We start from the raw sequence: 19,563 nt of genomic DNA, 5'->3' as shown, positions 1-19,563 counted from the left end.
GAGGCTTCGAACCGGAACTTTCCCTGAGAGCGCCGGGTTGCGGGGACTCGCTCAAGTCGAACGTCATCAAACTGCATCCTACCCGGAAGAGACGTGGCAACAGCGGACTCAGTCTCAATAGGAGCCTGTGAGTGTCAGAGGGACCCTATGGAGGGGCAAAGCGGGGCTGGGAGCCAGGCCTCCTGGGTTCCCTCCCTGGCACTGGGGAGGGGAGTGGGGACTAGTGCTTAGAGCCTTGGGGGCTGGGAGCCAGGACTCCTGGGTTCTATTCCTGGCACTGGGGACAGGGGCGGTGTCTAGTGATTAGAGCCTTGGGGGCTGGGAGCCAGGACTTCTGGGTTCTATTCCTGGCACTGGGGAGGGGAGTAGGGACTAGTGGTTAGAGCCCTGGGGGCTGGGAGCCAGGACTTCTGGGTTCTATTCCTGGCACTGGGAGGGGAGGTGGTGTCTAGTGATTAGAGCCTTGGGGGCTGGGATCCAGGACGTCTGGGTTCTATTCCTGGCACTGGGGAGGGGAGTGGTGTCTAGTGGTTAGGACAGGACTGGGAGCCAGGACTCCTGGGTTCCTCCTTGGAGCCAAGAGGGGAGTGGGGTCTAGTGGGTTAGAGCAGAGAGGGATTGGGAGCCAGGACTCCTGGGTTCTGTTCCAGAACTGGGAGGGGAGTGGGGTTGATCTGGGCTTTGATTTTGCTCAGTATGCTTTCTCTTCTGCTGTGTTATCAGTGAAGCACCATGGGGCTGTGTAAATGCCCCAAAAGGAAAGTCACCAACCTTTTCTGTTTTGAGCACCGGGTGAATGTCTGTGAGAGCTGCCTCGTTGCAAACCATTCCAAGGTAACTGGACACCAGCCCCAGTCTGGCTGCTGAGCAATGGCATCTCAGGGGAATGGGAGTCTCTAGGGCATCAGTTCTAATCTGGCCTCAGTGAGGGGGGGGACTGTCTGGCTCAGGAGGGTGAGGAATGGGATATGTGGCTTTCCCATCTTGAACACTGGTTCATATTTGATCCAGGGTTGTAAGCAATTGAAAGTCCTCTTTGCTCAACAACCTCCTCCCCTGCCCCAACCTCAGTTCTTGGTTATCAGTCTTCCCCTATCCTGCATCATGACGGTGCATCCTGTTAATATCCAGCAATGGACACCTTCCTCATATTTCCTCTGATCCTTACACAATTCTGTCCAGGGGCCTGCTAGCATGGACCTCATTGGACGTTTCTATCTACAAATGCTAGGGATGTGATGAATTCTCTGTCCGTTGCAGTCTTTAAGTCATAAGTGGACATCTTTCTACAAGAGATACTCCAGCTCAGACACAGGTTATGGGCTTGATGCAGGAATCACTGGAGATTCTGTGATTTGTACTAGGCAGGAGTTCAGACTTGACTAATGTAATGGTCCCCTTAGGCCTTAAAATGTAAAGTATTTTCTTGTGCTGCCCCTCCAATTGCAACCCTACCTCACCCATGCCATGGGCTTTCTCTCACTAACTTCCTGTATTTTCCAGTGCATTGTTCAGTCCTATCTCCAGTGGCTTCAGGATAGTGATTACAACCCCAACTGTCGTCTTTGCAACACCCTCCTGTCCACCAAAGATACTGCCCGGCTTGTGTGTTATGGTGAGGTACTTTTAGCCATGGCTTTGGGGGCATTTCAAGAGCTTTGCTTGGTTTTCTTTTCATTAGCATGTGACAGACCTGGCTGCCAAAGCCTGATTTAAAAAAAAAAAAAAACAATTTAAAACTTGGGTCAGAAAAGTGATTGCCAAAATGGCACCCTGTTTATTCTGTCTTTGTAGCTTCTTCATCAGACTGACTATCTCTAGACACAGATTCCCCCACCCCTTTGCCCCACAAAAGAACCAGCTAGCCTCTGAAAGTGGGAATAAAGCCCCTACAATTATGAGAACTGAGTGGATGAATACAATGTCTGTGGCAGAATGGTCTCCTGCTTACTTTCCAGCAGCCTTGCTGCCCTGGGGACTAATGGAAAGGGAGATGTTTGTGAAGTAGATCTGACTAGGGGAGTAAACTGATCTAGACCCTTCACTTAAAGACATTCCATGCTCTTCACCTTTGCAGATCTGTTTCACTGGTCATGTCTCAATGAGATGGCAAACCAGCTCCCAAAGAACACGGCCCCAGCTGGCTACCAGTGTCCCAGCTGCAAGGGTCCAATCTTCCCCCCAGCCAACCTGGTCAGTCCGGTGGCTTCAGTGCTACGAGAGAAACTGTCGACTGTGAACTGGGCTCGGGCCGGGCTTGGGCTGCCACTGGTAAGAGATTACCCATGAGACTCTCCTCTTGTTGTGGGGCTCCTCTCTGGGGGTTTTCAAGATGGGAGCTAGGAGGACAGCCAAGCTGGACGGATACTGCTGTTAATGCACCAGCCAGGGATGGGGAACAGAGTATGGGGCCTTTCCCCTCTTGGGGGATGGGGCAGAGGGAACACCAGCTTTGATCTAGCTTCCGGCTTGAGCAGCAACCACTGTCTGGGGTTGGCTGAGTTGATGGGGCAGAGTTTGCTTTGGTGTCTAAGGTCTGACGCAGTTCTCTTCTGCTCTCCTCAGATTGATGAGGCTGATACCATACAAGAAACAGAGTCGCCTGATACCACAGATTACACTGACTGGTCTAGCTTCTCTGGTGAGTGCTGCCGGGTTATGGGTATAGGAATGGCTCCACTGATGCCTGCACAGGGCCCATCTAGCCCCGTATCCACCTCCCCCACCCTCACCACACTGGGGATCAGATCTAGGGCCCCACCCAGTGATGAGCTGCCAAAATCTTAACAACCGGTTCTCTACCGGGTCTTTGGCGGCGGGTCCTTCACTCGCTCCGGGTCTTCGGCAGCACGTCGTTCAGTGCCACCGAAGGCCCGGAGTGAGTGAAAGACCCGCTGCCGAAGTGCCGCCAAAGACTCGGAGCGCCGCCCGGTGAGTACAAGCCCCACATGTTTTTTTTTAGTCATCGCTGCTGGGGCCCCGTCAAAACTGTTCGAATCGGGACCCGCACTTCCTAAAGCCGGCCCTGGACATCGGGGTTGCAAAATTGTATCGGGGGCCAGGTAGGGAAGGCTGTGCCTCCCAAAACAGCCTGTCTCCCCCCCCATCCGACCCCCACCCATGTCCTGCCCCCGACTGCCCTCCTCAGAACCCGCAACCCATCAACCCCCCCCCCCGCTCCTTGTCCCCTGATCACCCCCTCCCAAGACCCCCTACCCTAACTGCCCCCCCCCCGGACTCTACCCCCTACCCAACTTGCCCCGCTCCCTGTCCCCGATTGCCCCGACCCCCCCATCCACCACCACCCCGACAGACCCCCAGAACTCCCATGCCTACTCAACACCCCCCCCTCCCCTGACCGCCCCCCCAGAACCTCCACCCTCTCCAACCGCTCCCTGCCCCTTATCCAACCCCTCCTCCCAGCCCGGCCCCCTTACCATGCTGCTCAGGGCAGCGTGTATGGATGCCGCGCGGCCCGCTGGAGCTCGCAGCCCCACCCCTTACCATGCCGCTCAAAGCGGCAGGAGCTGCAGAGCTGTCCAGGAGTGGTCGAGAGCACTGGCGGCACGGCACACTGAGGCTCTGCGAGAAGGGGGAGGGGTTGGGGGAGCCTCTCCATCCAGGAGCTCAGGCGGGCCAGACAGGACGGTCCCGCAGGCTGGATGTGGCCCACGGGCCAGTGTAACAACAGAAAAACCTCCCTCTCCCAATTGCCCACCCCTTTAACAACTGGTTCTAAACCAGCTTCTAAATTTAACAACCGGTTTGCGCAAACCGGCTCCAGCTCACCTAGTCTGCTATCCCCTCCTTCCACATTGGCTGAGAACAATGGGCATGTCTAGCCCAGAGTCCCCACCTTCCTGCTGCCTGGGATGAGACCAAGGAGTCCAATTTCATCTGCTGTCTCTTCTAAAGTGATGGGAGGGGAAGACTGGCTGGCTTTCAGGGATCAAGGAATGGGATATGAGACCTTTCAGTTCAAGGGCATCAGTTCTAGTTAGGCCCCTGACACAGAGATCCATGGAGCAAGTGGGTCACAGTTTGCTGTCCTGGCTTTGTAGATGGAAGCCAGCTGTCTTAGGCTGCCCCATTCCCCACAGGATTCACTTTGTTCCCTCCTTTCTTGGCAGCAACTGCAGGCCCCAACTCAGAGGAGACCATCCAGCAAAGTGCCCTGTCGGCCTATTCCTACAGTGCTCCGCCCGGCCTCTCTTCCCCACAGCAGCAGCAGGGCGTGAACAATGGGGGCGTGAAGGAGGAGCATTCAGTCATCGACATGGGGAATGCTAGCAACGAGACCATCACCATCAATGCAGGTTAGCAGCGTAGTTGTCCTCCCCTGCGACGGTGGGGGATTACGAGTCAGTGGGACACAGCCCCTAAGAAGTGAGGACCCAGTGGCTACCTTCTGAGTGGGGTAGCAGTTGTGTGTGTCCTGTCCCTTAGGCTGTTTCCATTCACTCCTGTATGGATCAGGAGCCCAATTAGAGGTCAAGATAACCCAGGGTCAAAGGATTCTGGATCAACCACAGCCAACAGGGCTGGGGAAGAACTGGTGTATAGATTGCCTAGCTGTGGTGGAAGGGGGGACAATAGGGCTAGGGGAGTGCCTGTACCCCCCACCCCCACCTCCTTTCCTGGTGCCAATGGCTCTCTGCTAAGCTCCTACACTCCCCATCTCCCCAGCAGCCTCTACACCACGGAAGGTCTACGACACCCGGGAGGGTGGGGGCGGCAGCAGGGCATCCGGCACCCAAATCGACTGTGATGAGGACAAGTACCGCCGGCGGCCAACGCTCAGTTGGTTCGCGCAGCTTCTGAAGTAAGTAGTCGGTGGTGGGATGGGAGGAAACCAGTGCACATGCATGATAGGGCCGCAATCTCGGTTGGAGCCTGTAGCTATTACCATAATACTGCTAATGTGCCCCCAATCTTATTTGCGGTCTCTAGGCGCTACCATAATACTGCTAATGATGCACATGCCCAGATGTGCCCCTGATCTTGCTTTGGGCCTCTGGGCACTGCTACTGTCATGCTAATAACAGGTTCCCCTGGCAGGAATCGCTCTGGGTCCAAGAAGCGGCAGCCAAGATCCCTGATGCAGCGGTTTGTCATCATCCTCCTGATTGGCGGCATCGGCTTCCTAACCCTAATCATCATCATGTCAAAGCTGGGCCGGGCCTCGGCCGACAATGACCCCAACCTGGACCCCATGTTCAACCCCCACATCCGGGTGGGCCAGGAATGAACTGAGCTGGTGGCTCCTCCCTGGGCACCAAGAATGGCCTGCCAAGGCAGGGATGCTGGGGACTGGCAGCTGCAAGTGGGGCTCTGGGGGGAGTACAAGGGGAAGCCCCCAGCCAGGACACTGCTGGGTCAGCTCAGCTGAGAGTCAAAACATGAAACTGATGAGGGTGGGTGTGAAGTGACTTTGGCCTCTTTTAAAAACGAGACTCAAATAAATCTCTAGGTGGGGTGGGCAGAGCAGGATTGGGAGGAAAGGGGAGGCTTGTACAGCTGTGGATTGGGGCCCCCGAGATGGGCTGGAATGAGCCCTCTGGTTGCGAAGTGCTCCAGCTGAGAATCCTTTCCACTGTAGCTGTTCAGCTTTGGAATGGGCCAGGCAAGAGGAAAGCGTCTGGTGATCGGGGAGGGCTTGTGCTGCTAGTGCGAGTGTGTCCAAGGACTGGGGCAAGTGAGAGGCAGTGCAGGAACGGAAGCCTGGACTCCTGGGTTCCGTTGCCAGCCCACAAGGATTTATTGGTCAGAGCAGGAAGATGGGGAGCCAGGATTCCTGAGTTCTGTTCCCACTGCTGCTGACCCTGTTGTTCAGTCTCAGGTGAGTCACTTCCCAGCCCCATGCCTCAGTTTCTCCACTCTGTAACTAGCAATGCTGCTGGTGGTGTGTGTGCAGGGAAATTGGGCATTTCCATTCCTGCCTGCAGAAAAGCTGGGTGGTGGCAGCACTGAAGGGCAAACGTCCCGCACCTTCTTGGAAGCGTGAACTCCATGGCATTACAGCCGTGCCCCCCTGAAACTGGTATCTGGCTCCTTAAACCCTGGGCTTGAATGCCCTTCCCCTAGGAGCCTCTCAACTGTCCATCACTTGGAACTTGCCAACCCAGTATGTCTCAGTGAGTGAGAACACAATTGTCTGAATGCAGGTGTTTGAAAGGGTTCAGGGCTCTTTTGTTCCCCTTTCCCATTCTCTAATCCTGGGCAGCCTCTGCTTCCTCAGAGGTGCCTTGTAAAACCCATCCCATATTTGATGGACCAATTCCTGTAGCCTCAAAACACTGCAGAGCTCTCTGATTCTAAGCCCATCTGCTACGTTAAGCCACCTTGTGCTTTATTCACCCTTGTCCCCAAAACCCCTTTGCCCCGAGGAGGGAGATGTAATTATTTTCCTGGTCTCAACTTGATGGGAGACAGCGGATCTGTTTGACACAGCCAGCTGCTGGGACTTTTGGGGGAGGCCTGTTCCAACAGAAACCTCCTTTCCTGCCTGGGGATGGGGCAGGATTGCAGCCCCACCCACAACCACACATAAAACTGCCCTTCTGCTTTGCTGGGAATGGGAGTGGTACAGAATCTTCCATCATCCCTCTGCTCCCACACATCCTTTGGGGGTTCAAATGGAATGGACACTGGATCCCAACCCTCTCCCTACCACACACACACACGTTTTAGTTTTGCAAATGCAGCTCAAACCAAATGACAGTAACCAGCCCCTTGTCACATCCTCATTTGCCCTCCCCTCCTACTGAGCTATATTGGGGGGGCGGGGGAGGTATAACTTACTTTCACCTATTCTAATTTTTAACATCTGTAACTACCTGGGCCTTAACTTTGCCAGAATTCAATGGGCAAATACTGAGATCCACCCCTCTATGTCCAGCATTATTTGCAGGGATGAGATGTCGTTAACCCCCTCCTCCAACGTCATCTCCGTTGAGCGGAGCCTTCGCTTCCCATCTCAGAATACCAGGGGAAAGGGAAGGAGTTGGCTGGGCCTCTTGGGTGTGATTATTTTACTAACGAGAATGGGGTGGGGTTGGTGTCTCCCTGCATCCCATGGGGATGAGGGGGGGTGTAATTCCAAAGTTGGTCCCTCCATCTCTGTACAGAGCTGTCACCATGGGTGCTTTGGGCTGTCCCCTACTGGAAAGGGGCGCGTGTGTGAAGTATTGACCTGTTCTGGAGTTTAGGGAGGGGATGGGACATGCTGGTCAGCACTGGAGCTTAAAGATGGGAGGTGGGAGGGGAAGAGACTTCCTGGCTTGTGGATTTTCAGAGTTCTGGTGGGGATGGGGTTTCATGCTTTGAATACAGTTGTTTTCCTTCTATTTATTGAAATGGTTGATAGGAGACAGTTCTTCCTGTAGGGTTTGAAATGCATGGGGCGGCCGCAGTGACCAAAGAGAGCACACACCATGCCCCCTGCCCAAAAACTGACCATTGCCTCCAATCCCACTGCTTTCCTGTGTCCAGCTCTTTGACTGGGCCTTATCCAGATCTGCTGTTTTGCAACCTCCCAAGCTCCCACCCTTTTCTGCTAATGGCTCTGCTAGCCCTGGGGTAGGGGAGGTGGCATGGGACTTGGCTGGGAGGCAGTAGAGGAAAAATATCACCTTCCTCACAAGCCACTTCCAGTGGAAAGGAGAGCTATGAACATAAGTCCTGTAGGCTTCCACCAATGGGTGGGAGCTATTTGTGGTGGGGGATGAAGGGGCTGGAATCTGAACCTCTTCCCCTCCCTTGTGTTGGTTCCAGCATGAGCCAGAGGGTTGGATCGGGCCCATGTCCATTAGCTTGACCCTATGGTTAGGGTGTTGGGGTAGGGGTTGTGATGGGCCACTGCTATGGAACGGATGAGCCCTGTAGCCATCAAATGCTCCCACTGAGGATTGGTCACCTGAGTTGTTGAATGCCCATTGGGCGTGTTGGGGGAAAGATCCTGGCTGTAATGACTGCCTTGCTCCCACCTCCCAGGAAGGTGACATGACTAATGAATGACACCGTCTCTAACACTACAGCAATATCCTGTATTGTTATTAAACTTCATTTTGGCTACAACCTGAGCAGTGTGTTACTGCCCCCTTCCCTCCCCGCTTCCCAAGTCCAACAGATCTGGGGATGAATGCTGCGTGTGCATCTCTCTCCAGGGCTGCTTTGGACAAGGCCAGGCTGGGGCTCAGTAAAACTCCTCCCTGTATTCGATAGTCAGGTAGTCCAGGCAGAAGCGGCCCACGAAGAGGGCGAAGTTCATCACTAGAAGGGATAGAGCCAGAGCCCTGATCAAGGGGATGGGAATGGGGTTCACAGTTTCCCTTTGCGACTGGACCAGAGGGGCAGATAAACAGTTGCAGTCCTCCCCAGAATAACTGAGTGTCCACACATTTGCCCTCACACACACGGGTCCGCAGGCTGTGCCCCTGTGTGGTTCTGAGTCATGCTCAGAAACCTCCTGAGCTGGGGAGCCTAAATCCCAGCTGCCATACCCCATGCAAACTGGCTTTGGAAGGTGCTCCCACTGGAGCACACTTCTCAGCTAGAGTTGAGGATAGAATCCAGTAATCCTGACTCCTGCTCCTCCCCCCCAACCACTTAAACTGGTTAGACTCATCTGAGTTTCCCCTGTTGCCCTTGCTGTGAACACCCATCAGTTCAGGCATCTGGCTGGAGTTACTTACCCAGTGAGGTCAGGGCAAACCCCCTGAGAACCTTGTCGTTGGCCTCCAAAGTGTAAAATGTTCCAAGCAAGGCCCAGTAAAAGCTCAGCACATGGGATACCTGCAGAGACCAATGCAAATGGTCAGGGAGATGGTCAGGACCCTTCCCTGATCTGTCACTCCCCGGTGCTAACCTGTTAGACCCCACTCCCCTCCTAAATGTCTTACTACTCCTGCCCAGAGATGAGACTAGAACCCAAGAGTCCTAATACTGCCCTCCTCACAGCCATCATACTATAGCCATCCCTCAGTATTCAAATGTATAAGGGGTATAGAAATGGCCAACCTGGATTGAACCTAAGGTCTGACAGTGGCCAGAGCCCGTAGATCCCTGTCCAATAGGGATGGGTTATCTCCACTTCAGAGATGAGGTGACTTGCCTAGGGTCACAGAGTCTGTGGCAGAGATTGGAGTAGAAAGCAGGTGTCCAAAGTACCTGACTAGTGCCTTAACCTCTAGGCCAAGCTGCAAGACACAAGAAGCAAGGGGACTCCCCTTACCAGTAGTACTGTGGTGCCATGAAAGCTCATGAGATTGAACTCCTGGGTCACAGTGAAGTGGTAGAGGTCTGCTCCGAAGATACCCATGTGAACCAGCAGCAGCAGGAGGGAGGCACTGGTGAAGATTACTTTGCTGGGGAAAGTGACGGTGACAAAGGGGTCCTTCCAGCTCATACCTCCCCATCCCATGCTAGGTGTAGGGACCATCTGCTTGGTAACTTTGATGCTGACCATGGTGCTGGGAGGGAGTAAATAGCTCCTGGAGGCTGTTTGTAGTGATGGCGTGACCTCACTGCAGGCTAGGAGTGGTTCGGAATCCTTGCTGAGGTCATAAAGAACTGAGAGTTCTAAAAGGGTTTGCAGAACATCCATAGGGACTAGAGAAGGGATTGCAGAAGGCAGGGCTGGCTCCAGGGTTTTTGCTGCCCCAAGCGGCAAAAAAAAAAAAAAAAAAAAATGCCGCGGTCGTGATCTGTGGCAGCAATTCAGCAGCAGGTCCTTCGCTCCGAGCGGGAGTGAGGGACCGTCCGCCAAATTGCCGCAGGTGCTGCCCCTCTCCAGAATGGCCGCCCCAAGCACCTGCTTGGCAAGCTGGTGCCTGGAGCCGGCCCTGGCAGAAGGTTGAGTGGAGGGACACTGGGAGAGGGGAAAAGAGGATACAGGATGGGGAATCATTATGAACTCTTACCCCCAACTTTAGATATCACAGCAATAAACAAATTAGATTGTCTCCATGCATGATAGATTATAGATGGATAAATGAGCATGTAGGGGAATATTAGATGGGGATGGGATGGATAGATGTCTGGACAGATTAGATGGTATGTTTTGGCACAGACTGGTAGATGGGTTGGATGCATTAGATGGGTGTGGAAAGGGATGGATGGATAGTTAGATGATGAGTGTGCCTGGGGATAGATTTATGGATTAGGGTGACCAGATGTACCGATTTTATAGGGACAGTCCTGATTTTGGGGTCTTTTTCTTGTATAGGCTCTTATTACCCCCATATCCTGTCCCAATTTTTCACATTTGCTGTCTGGTCACCCTATTTATGGATGGATGCACAGATTAACTAGACTAATAGATTGTAATAATTGAGACATTCTACGGTAACAGCATGATGTCACAAACCAGTTTGAAGGTGTCATTTGGTAAAATAAGGACCAGGATATGTCATAAAACCACGCCTGTGTGCTGACATCATAAAATGGTCTGGAAAATGCCGTGTAGATGTCTGATTAATTCATATGTGCATGGAACTGGATGATGTCATATGCTAACATGGTGACGTCACAGCATGATAGGGCACTGCCACAGGCTCAGGGAACCACGCAGCGCCTGTGATGTCATTGGCTCATTGCAAGATATCATTCAGTTGCAATGCCACCTTCAAAATGTCACCTTCTTGTCGTGGTCACAGTTGCCCTCCCCCGGCCGCCAAAGGCTTATTGTAGAGCTAGAGGCTATTGTCTGCCAAACAGCGCGTCGCTGCTTCCCACTGGCGACGCGTCGGTACAGGGGAACTTTGCTAAATCAAGAGAACGCTTCCGATTCCGGAAGTGACCTCACCGCCATTGGGGATGAATGTTCTCAACAAAACTTCACTGATCCCGGAAATGACCTCATCATCGTTGGCGGGGGGGGGGGATGTTCTCAACAGAACGTCACTGATCCCGGAAGTGACCTCAGTGTCTTTTTCTCGTCCAAACAAACCTGTGTGGCTCTCGGCCGGGGGAGGATGTCGGTTCCCCAGGGGGGTCCCCTGCCGGGGCCGGCCGAGCCCGGCTCGGAGCCGCCGGGCGGGAAGCGGCGGCCGCACGGGATGCTGAAGCTCTACTACGGGCTGCCGGACCCGGCGGGGGATCCTCGGGGCGGCCTGCCCCCAGGAGGGGATCCCGGGGGACCTACTGACATCAATGGGGCGCACTTCGACCCGGAAGTGTTCCTTACTAAGGTGCTCCCTGACGCTGGATGTGCTCAGACCTAGGGGGACCCTCAAAACCTATGGATCCCTGTGTACTAAGGCCCTCCCCCCAATATTCCTCTATGAGTCCCCCACACACTGACCCCTCTGTCGGACTCTCCCCACGCCTGGATTGCCGAGCCCTGCCCGAGGAGCCTCCCCTCCCATACTGATTCTCTAGGGTTTGCCCCTCAAGTCCCTGGTTTACCCCTACCAGGGACCCAGACTCCTGCGGGGTAGCTCCCGCGGTGGCACTCCCCACACACACTTCCCTCCCTGGAACCCTGTCACAGCAGTGACTGCACCTGGGAATTCTCCCCAAAAGGGCTCGACTTTATAGCCTGTCTTTCAGGGAAACCATCCTGTCAAACCCATTTCAATATCGCAACCCCTGCCGGTGACTATTGCCTGCCTCCCCTGGGGAGCCCTCCTTTCTGCTCCCTCCCATGCACCTCCATTCCCCAATATTGGGTGGGCTGTGGGTCATGATTGAGGGGTACCAGCAAAATAGGGGAGTTCAGGCCTGAGATTGATGGGGCTGCAGGTTGGCTTGAGGTGCACCAGCAGAGCTGGGGAGGGCACATAGTTTAGGCCTGAAATTGTAGGATCAATATTGAGGGGAATTGGCAGAACTGTAGGCCTAAGCCCAGGGTTGAGATAATGGGGAAACAGGTGGGGATTGAAAGGCACTGGCAGAGCTGGCATCCCTGGCTATGCCCCTCACTCACTGTTACTCTCCCTAGCTGCGGAAGGAGTGCTCACTAGCCCAGCTTATGGACTGTGAGACTGACATGGTAAAGCAGATCCGTGCCCTGGACAGCGACATGCAGACCCTGGTCTATGAGAACTACAACAAGTTCATCTCAGCCACAGGTACCATGCAGGGCTGCCCAGATCCCAGTCATCCAGATATGTCCTTAGCATTGGGGCTGAATCTTTGGGCCTGGCTGATTTTCTCCTTCTACTCCCCAGACACAATCCGCAAGATGAAGAACGACTTCAAGAAGATGGAGGACGAGATGGATTGCCTGGCTGCCAACATGGCTGTCATCACAGAGTTCAGCGCCCGCATCAGCAGCACCCTGCAGGACCAGCATGAGCAGATCACCAAGCTCTCGGGTACTGGCCACAAGCCGCCCTCTGAGCCAGCTGAAAAGATCCAAGGGTCTGATCTAGGGTGGTAGGGATGCGGTGCTGAATAGGCTCATTGGTTTGATCCAGGGCAGTAGGGATGGCGTCTGGAGGCATGTCAGGCTAGATGAGCTCATCGGTTGTATTCAACACAGGAAATCCTATGAGAGGTTCAAGAGCAGAGAGGATTTTGGGAGAGGGTGGCAGGTGTGCTGTCCTCTGCCTTGGCTGGGCCAAGACGCCAAGTCCCTTCTCAGGAGACAGGGACTCAGGAGTGGATCTAGGGCTTCCAAGAATAGAAATGAGGTGTGGAGGGAAGCCTGGGAGGGAGAGCCCTGTAGCTGCACTGTTCATTCCCCTGCTTGGCCAGTGCTGTGGCTGCTCTTCTCCACAGCTAGGGAAGGCAGTATTACCCTGGTTTCCTGATCTAGGGCCAACATGGCAGCTGATGGAGGGGGAAGAGCAGCCCAGCAAACCACCCAGTGACCAGAAGAATCAGGATAGAGCAGGGGTGGTGGGAGGGTCCATGAAGAGCTCCAGGCCATATCCTGCCTGAGCAGCTGGAGAAGGGCATAGGGAGGAGGTGCGTGCTAGGTGATGCTGGCACTGACTCTAACAGGGTTTCTCTGGATCTCAGGGGTCCACACGCTCCTGCGCAAGCTGCAGTTTCTCTTTGAGCTGCCTGCCCGCCTCACCAAGTGTGTGGAGCTGGAGGCCTATGGACAGGCAGTGCGCTACTACAGCAAAGCCCGCTCTATCCTGCACCAGTACCAGCACATGCCCTCCTTCCAGGGCATCCAGGACGACTGCCAGAAGATCATGGCCAACCTGGCGCAGAAGCTGCGGGAGAAATTCAGGTACAGGCCCTTGGATCTGATCCAGTGTTGGGGGAGTGAACAAAGAGCGAGGTGGGACAGCTGCATTAGTCTGACCCAGGGTGGGAGGGATACCAGGGTAGATGGGTGCAAAGGTCTGATCTAAAGGATGATAGGTTAACTATTACCTTAATCACCAACTTCCCCCATTCATTTTAGTCGGTTTGTTAACTCTGAAACTTAATGTCAACATAAATAGTGACGGCATGGTGGAAATCAGCAACATTGAGGTCTATCATTAGGTTTCAGAATTATTACCCCAATTGAGACAAATGGACTGGATTCCAGGTCCAGAAGCTGGATGCTGTTGTTAACTCCCATAGCCATCCCTTAAACCCTGCTGCAGGTGCATTGAGAGTGAGGGGTCCATGTCTCAGCTCTCCTGCCATTTCCAATGTCCTCTCCTTTCCTTGGTAGGGACGGGGGCTCTGGGGCAAAGGACCTGGCTGAGTGCGTGGAGCTGCTGCTGCAGCTGGATGAACCAGCAGAGGAGCTGTGTGACGAGTTCCTTTCCCATGCCCGCTGCCGGTTGGAGGCTGAGCTGGAGGCCCTAGAAGCAGAGCTGGGGCAGCCGGGTGGTGCCCCTATCACTGACGTCCTGGAGTTCATCGACCGTGGCTGCAACATCTTTGTCAGCAACATGTGCCTGGTGATCGCCTCCTACCAGGAGCTTTTTGTCAGCCGAGAAGGGGTGCAGGGCATCACCCGCATGGCACAGGACAAGCTGGTGGCCTTTGTCAACTCCCTCATGGAGACATACTTCTCCCTGGTGGAGCGGCGCATCCAGTTGGAGAAAGGGGTCGGGGACAACTCACTGCTGGTGCGGGCCCTGGACCGCTTCCACCGGCGCCTACAAGCCCTGGCCAAGCTGCTGCCGGCCTCCAACGTGGCAGCAGAGGGCACAGAGATTGTGGTGCGGGCTGCCAAGGAGCGCATCCGCCAGTACCTGCTGGCCCTGCAGAGCTTCTACCAGGACTGTCTGACAGATGTGCGCCAGTCGCTAGCTGCCCCACGCCTGGCAGGCAAGGAGAGCCCCAACCTGGCCGAGCTGCTGGGCACCATCTCGGCCTCTGTCCTTAACCAGATCAAGTCGGTGCTCACCTACGTCCACCTCTTCACAGCAAAGGACATCACCTTCTCCAACAAGCCCTACTTCAAGGTGACACCGCCTGGGGGGGAGGAGGGGTCTGTGAGCCATGGGAGTTAGAGGTTGAGTCAGGTATATTCAGTTTCTCCTCCAACAGTTCTGATGCCCCTCAGCAATCCCTAGCTCTTCTAGCCCTTTTCATCAGGACATCTTCAAAGCTCTATATAAGGGCGGTCGCTGTCATTAGCTCCATTTGTAGAGATGAGGAAACCCAAAAGGGTGGTCCAGGGGTTCAGGCACTAGCCTAGGACTTGGGAGACAAGTTGAATTTTCTGCTCTGCCACAGGCTTCCTCTGTGACCTTGGGCAAGTCACTTAGCCACTCTGTGCCTTGGTTTCCCCATCTGTATAAGGGGGATAATAGCACTGGGGGCAGGGGTGAAGCCACAGGGGGCTGTGGTGGGGGCTGGCAACCGGGCCCGCAGTCAGGTGTGGCGCAGCTCTGCTCTGCTCCCAGCCCCACCCCAACCCCAGGCTGGGGCCAGGGCCAGGCACAGGGCCGGGAATGTGGCTGGGGACGGGACCAGAGCTGCGGGCAGGGAGGGGCTGGGTGGTGCTCCCTCCCCAACCCTGGGGCTGGTCTGGTCTCTGCTGCCCCCCGCCCCTGAAGGTTCCTCCATGGCCCCCTGGAGTGGAACGCCTCCCAGTTTGGGGACCTCTGGAATAATGTGTTCCATGCAGATACTGTTCTGTATCTGTCTGCAGGGGTTTCCTGATTGCTGCTGGGCCCTTCCTGACTTCATAACTGGCTTCAGAGCTGCAGCCTTTATGAATGTCCCATCCCCCACAAGGACTTTGTGCAATTGAGACTACACCATAGATGTGCCTTTTTATGTCGATACACCATTCAGCTGTGTGCTTTGTCTCCTGAACTAAGGAGCCATGTGGGACTTCCCGAGATTCTAAAACCAGAAGGGACCATTGTGATCACCCAGTGCTCTCCCATGCACCCAGGCTGTAGAATTTTCCCCAGACGCTGGATTAAAGCATGAAAGAGATCTAGTTTAGAAAGAGATCTAGTTTTGCTTTAAAGACTCCAGGCGGTGGCCAGCCCATGGCTTCCCTGGTGAACTGTTCCAGGGTTTATTCACCCTCCCTGATAGGAAATTGCTTTATTTCAAAGTTACATTTGTCTAACTTCAACTTCCAGCCATTGGATCTTGCTATGCCTTCGTCTGGTGGACTGAAAACCCCATCTATCAGATAGATTTTCAAACTGGCTTATGTGCAGAGAAGAGTTCCTAGGCTGATGAGGAGAAAGGAGAGCTGATCTTAGGGGAGGAAACTGAAAGAGTTGGGCTTGTTTAGATTGGTCAGACGAAGCCCAGGAGGGGATCTGACTGCTTTCTATCCATACAGCAGAGGGGCAAACCCCAGGGAGGGAAAGAGCTATTGAAGCTAAAGGACAGTGTTGGCACAAGAACAAATGGGGATAAAGTGTCTAGGAATCAGCTGAGGCTGGAATTGAGAAGGTTTCTACCCATCAGAGGAGGAAGGGTCTGGAACAGCCTCCCAGCAGGTGGAGTGGGGGGAAAGAGCCCAGCTAGTTTTACAAGGGAGTTTGTGGCCGGGATGTTATGGCCTGGTTACTTGTGATAGCAGGGTTTGGACTCAGTAACCTAGAAGGTCCCTTTGAGTCCTATGTCCCTGTAACCTTTTCCTGTATCTTTCTCCCTAATCCCAACCCACAGCTCCCAGGACTCCTCCCACTATGACATTTCTGCTGGTGCCCTTCGATCCCCACCCACATCCCCACCAGGTCTGTCGTCTGGGTGTATTCCATGGGCAGTCCTCATCTGGGGGAGCAGACATGGAGTGGGGAGATGGTGTCAGGATAGCTGCCTGGCTCCAGGAGGAGCCACTCTACCGGGCAGCAAGAGGAAGTGCTGAACCCTCCCCTCTCCCCCCCCATTTCATCCCCCAGGGTGAGTTCTGCAGCCAGGGTGTCCGCGAGGGCCTGATCGTTGGCTTCATCAAGTCCATCTGCCAGACGGCACGGCAGTTCTGTGAGACCACAGGGGACAAGGGTGGCTCCACTCCCCCCGCCCTGCTGCTCCTGCTCTCCCGCCTCTGCCTGGACTATGAGACCTCCACCATCAGCTACATCCTCACCTTGACCGACGAGCAGTTCCTAGTGCAGGTGGGCAGGCACCAACCCCTGGGACCCGGGAGCAAGGAGGAAACACACCCTCGCCCCCGAGATCCTGATCTGGGATCCAGACTCTCAATATGCGGGGAGGGGAGTCCCTGTCTGTATGGCTCTGGGGATTCTCCACCTGGGACCCCATCTTCAATTCAAAGCCCCTCAATACCCAAGGCCTCCTTTCCCATCCAGGGCTAGTAGGATGGACCTAGACAGGGGTGGAGGAGGCAGTCTCCTTCTGAGGAGTTTGAGCCCCGAAGAGGAGCGTGTTAGGAGGTGGCCCCAGGGAGTGTGACTAAGCCAAATTTCCAGGGGATGTTCCCTGGGGTTGGGATTCCCAGGGCTGGGGAATCGTCTGCCCAGGGGAAGGGATAGGATATATGTATTCAAGCTGGATGGCAGTGGGAGATCTAGTGAGTCGGCATGCACCCCCTGAGCATTGCTGCATGCCACAGGGTTTCCTGTCAGGTCCCAGCTGATCTGACCACCCCACTGCTTCAGTGGGTGTGAGAGTCCATCCCCACCTGCAGGCAGTGGGGACCTGGGGAGCATCAGGGATGGGGGCAGCTTGGAGGGAAGCGATGTATGGATGGCACTGGGCAGGGTAGGATTGGGGCAGCCCATGCCGTCTTGAGTGCCCCTACCCCACATGGAGCTGGTGGTGCTGGGTGGCGCATGTGGGGAAGGGTGGGGGCAGCCTGTCCCTCCTGAGTGCCTCTCGTGGAGCTAGTGGGTGTTGGGGAAAATGCCCTGTCCAGCACTACTGATCTGCTGTTCTCCCTCCCTAGGACCACTCCCCCATCACCCCAGTTACCAGCCTGTGCGCGGAAGCCCGCGAGGCGGCCCAGAGGCTGCTCAACCACTACGTGAAGGTGCAGGGGCTGATCATCTCACAGATGCTGCGCAAGAGTGTGGAGACACGCGACTGGGTCAACACCATTGAGCCACGCAACGTGCGGGCCGTCATGAAGAGGGTGGTGGAGGACACCACCTCCATCGACGTGCAGGTCAGTGAGGAAAAGGACGATCCAGGGCTTTCTGTACCCCCAGGGACCCCGCGCTCACCCAGGCTTCTTGCCTCCCCGCTTGCAGGTGGGGCTCCTGTACGAGGAGGGCGTCCGCAAGGCCCAGAGCAGCGACTCCAGCAAGAGGACCTTCTCTGTGTACAGCAGCTCTCGGCAGCAGAGCCGCTATGCACCCAGCTACACACCCAGGTCAGGGGGCTGCAACGGGGTTTGGAGTGGCCGTGGGTCAGGACTGAGGGGCACTGGCGGGGGGAGTGCAGGGCTGGAAAAGCAGGGGGCTGCAGGTCAGAAGTGAGAGGCACTGGCAGAGTTGCAGTGAGGTGTCTACCCTCCTAGCTACATGTTGGGGTGAGTGGCCTGCACGAAGGCAGGTGGGCCTCCTCCTACCTGCACCCCAGAGGAGGGGGGGCTTTGACCCAGTGTTTCACTCCCAGACGCAGCCTCAGGTGAGGAGGGCTGCCCAGTTCCAATCCCCTGCTGTGCAATGGGGTTCCTGGCTGCTGGTGAGTGTGTAACCCCTTGTCTCTGCCTCTCCCCTGACCTCTCCCCGTGCAGTGCCCCCCTGGACACTAACCTCCTGAGTAACATTCAGAAGCTGTTCTCTGAGCGCATCGACATCTTCAGCCCCGTGGAGTTCAACAAGGTGAGCAGAGCTGCCACCCTGGGGGTGGGGGAGAGCCCCCCACAGATCAGAGCCCCCTAAACTCAGCTTGTTCTCTAGTTCTCCCCTCCCTCCCCCCCAGTGCATCAGAGCAGGGACACAGCTCCCAACACTCACTCCATCTGATCACAGTGGTCTCTTCTGGCCTTAGGCTCTATTAATCTTCAGTACCCTCCCTCCCCCCAGTGCATTAAAGGAGAAACAGAGCTCCCCACACACCTCCCCCGTCCTCTGGGGACCCTTCCCTCCAGAGCTGTCACACACCCACTCCATGTTCACTCACACTTCCCTGTTCCCTAGCTGCCACTGACCCCCTTGCCCCTCCTGGGCTGCACCCCCAGCCGACCTGGCCTCATTCCTCCACAAGAGACTTCTGCCATATAGGGAGTTCTGGGGGTGATTCTTCCCCTCTGTGTCCTCCAAGCCCATAGGGGACAGTGCTTGAATGACCTCCCCACCCACCCCCCAGGTCTCCGTCCTGACCGGCATCATCAAGATCAGCCTGAAGACCTTCCTGGAGTGCGTGCGGCTGCGGACCTTCGGGCGCTACGGCCTGCAGCAGATCCAGGTGGACTGCTACTATCTACAGCTCTACCTGTGGCGCTTTGTCTGCGATGAGAACCTGGTGCACTTCCTGCTAGATGAAATCGTGGGCAGCACAGCCCACCGCTGCCTGGACCCTGTGCCCATGGAGCAGAGTGTCATTGAGGTCATCTGTGAGAGGGGCTGATATGAGGGGAGTCAGCCCAGCCTGGAGGCAGACGCTGGCTTGCTCCTATGCGGGGAGCGGACACGTGTCCCCCTCAGACTCATCCGTTTCACCAGATCTTTCCCACACCAGATGGTTGTGAGGGGTGCCTGAGAGCATGGCGGAGAATGGCCTGTGAACATATTGGGGGGGTGGGGGGTAATGCCCTGTGAACACCCTGTGAACATTCTCACTGCTGCTAGCCTGGATCTTATTGGGCAGGGAGGGGAATGTGCTGAATAAAACATACCATGATCTGATCATGTCTCTGCTGCTCATTGCAAGCTCTGGGGTTGGCTCCCCTCTATTGGCCTCAATTTCAGAGACCCCATGTCATGTACGGCTTCCCTGGGGCCTTGTTACTTGCAGGGTCTGAACTTCCCCTCCCGTCTAGCACTAGCTCCTCCTCTGTCTTTCCTGGATGTGGGCGCAAGAGCTTTTGCCTTTGCAAGCTGCCATGTGCAACTGCCTCTCTGTATTTCTCCATATCATCCCTTCTCCCATCCCTTCTCTCCCTCCTGTTGTTTCTCTTTGTGCGGTTTATAGAAACATAGCAATGTAGGACTGGAAGGGACCCCAAAGGTGATCTGGTCCATCCCCCTGCATTGAGGCAGGATCGAGTATACCTTGACTATC

At 55.3% G+C, this 19,563-nt stretch overlaps 3 protein-coding genes across 5 annotated transcripts; 2 read left to right on the top strand and 1 right to left on the bottom strand.

Moving 5' to 3' along the window:
* Positions 1–16: 16 nt before the first annotated feature.
* Positions 17–8,076, top strand: ZFPL1 (zinc finger protein like 1). Of its 3 annotated transcripts, none has more exons than XM_034776713.1 (8): positions 17–127; positions 724–834; positions 1,504–1,615; positions 2,078–2,271; positions 2,566–2,641; positions 4,131–4,316; positions 4,690–4,822; positions 5,059–8,076. In XM_034776713.1, exons 2-8 carry the CDS (start codon positions 733–735, stop codon positions 5,246–5,248), a joined length of 993 nt encoding a protein of 330 aa, XP_034632604.1. In that variant the 5' UTR covers positions 17–127; positions 724–732; the 3' UTR covers positions 5,249–8,076. The 3 variants fall into 3 exon arrangements, with proteins under 3 accessions (XP_034632604.1, XP_034632602.1, XP_034632605.1); XM_034776711.1 differs by having other exon boundaries at positions 4,687–4,822; XM_034776714.1 differs by having other exon boundaries at positions 4,687–4,822; positions 4,951–5,062.
* Positions 8,077–8,104: 28 nt separating this feature from the next.
* On the bottom strand, positions 8,105–9,569 carry TMEM262 (transmembrane protein 262). Its single transcript, XM_034776716.1, has 3 exons — positions 9,233–9,569; positions 8,694–8,793; positions 8,105–8,271 (listed from the first exon to the last, which is right to left on the bottom strand). The coding sequence occupies exons 1-3, from the start codon at positions 9,464–9,466 to the stop codon at positions 8,195–8,197; spliced, it is 411 nt and encodes a 136-aa protein (XP_034632607.1). The 5' UTR covers positions 9,467–9,569; the 3' UTR covers positions 8,105–8,194.
* Positions 9,570–10,899: 1,330 nt separating this feature from the next.
* VPS51 (VPS51 subunit of GARP complex) lies at positions 10,900–19,187 on the top strand. Its single transcript, XM_034776827.1, has 10 exons — positions 10,900–11,189; positions 11,942–12,071; positions 12,171–12,317; positions 12,967–13,186; positions 13,622–14,363; positions 16,275–16,490; positions 17,282–17,500; positions 17,586–17,707; positions 18,074–18,161; positions 18,649–19,187. Exons 1-10 carry the CDS (start codon positions 10,974–10,976, stop codon positions 18,907–18,909), a joined length of 2,361 nt encoding a protein of 786 aa, XP_034632718.1. The 5' UTR covers positions 10,900–10,973; the 3' UTR covers positions 18,910–19,187.
* The last annotated feature ends 376 nt before the right edge of the window (positions 19,188–19,563 follow it).

This window comes from Trachemys scripta, chromosome 7 (assembly GCF_013100865.1).
Source record: "Trachemys scripta elegans isolate TJP31775 chromosome 7, CAS_Tse_1.0, whole genome shotgun sequence".
NCBI lineage: Eukaryota > Metazoa > Chordata > Testudines > Emydidae > Trachemys > Trachemys scripta.
This window is presented reverse-complemented; position numbering and strand designations above follow the sequence as displayed.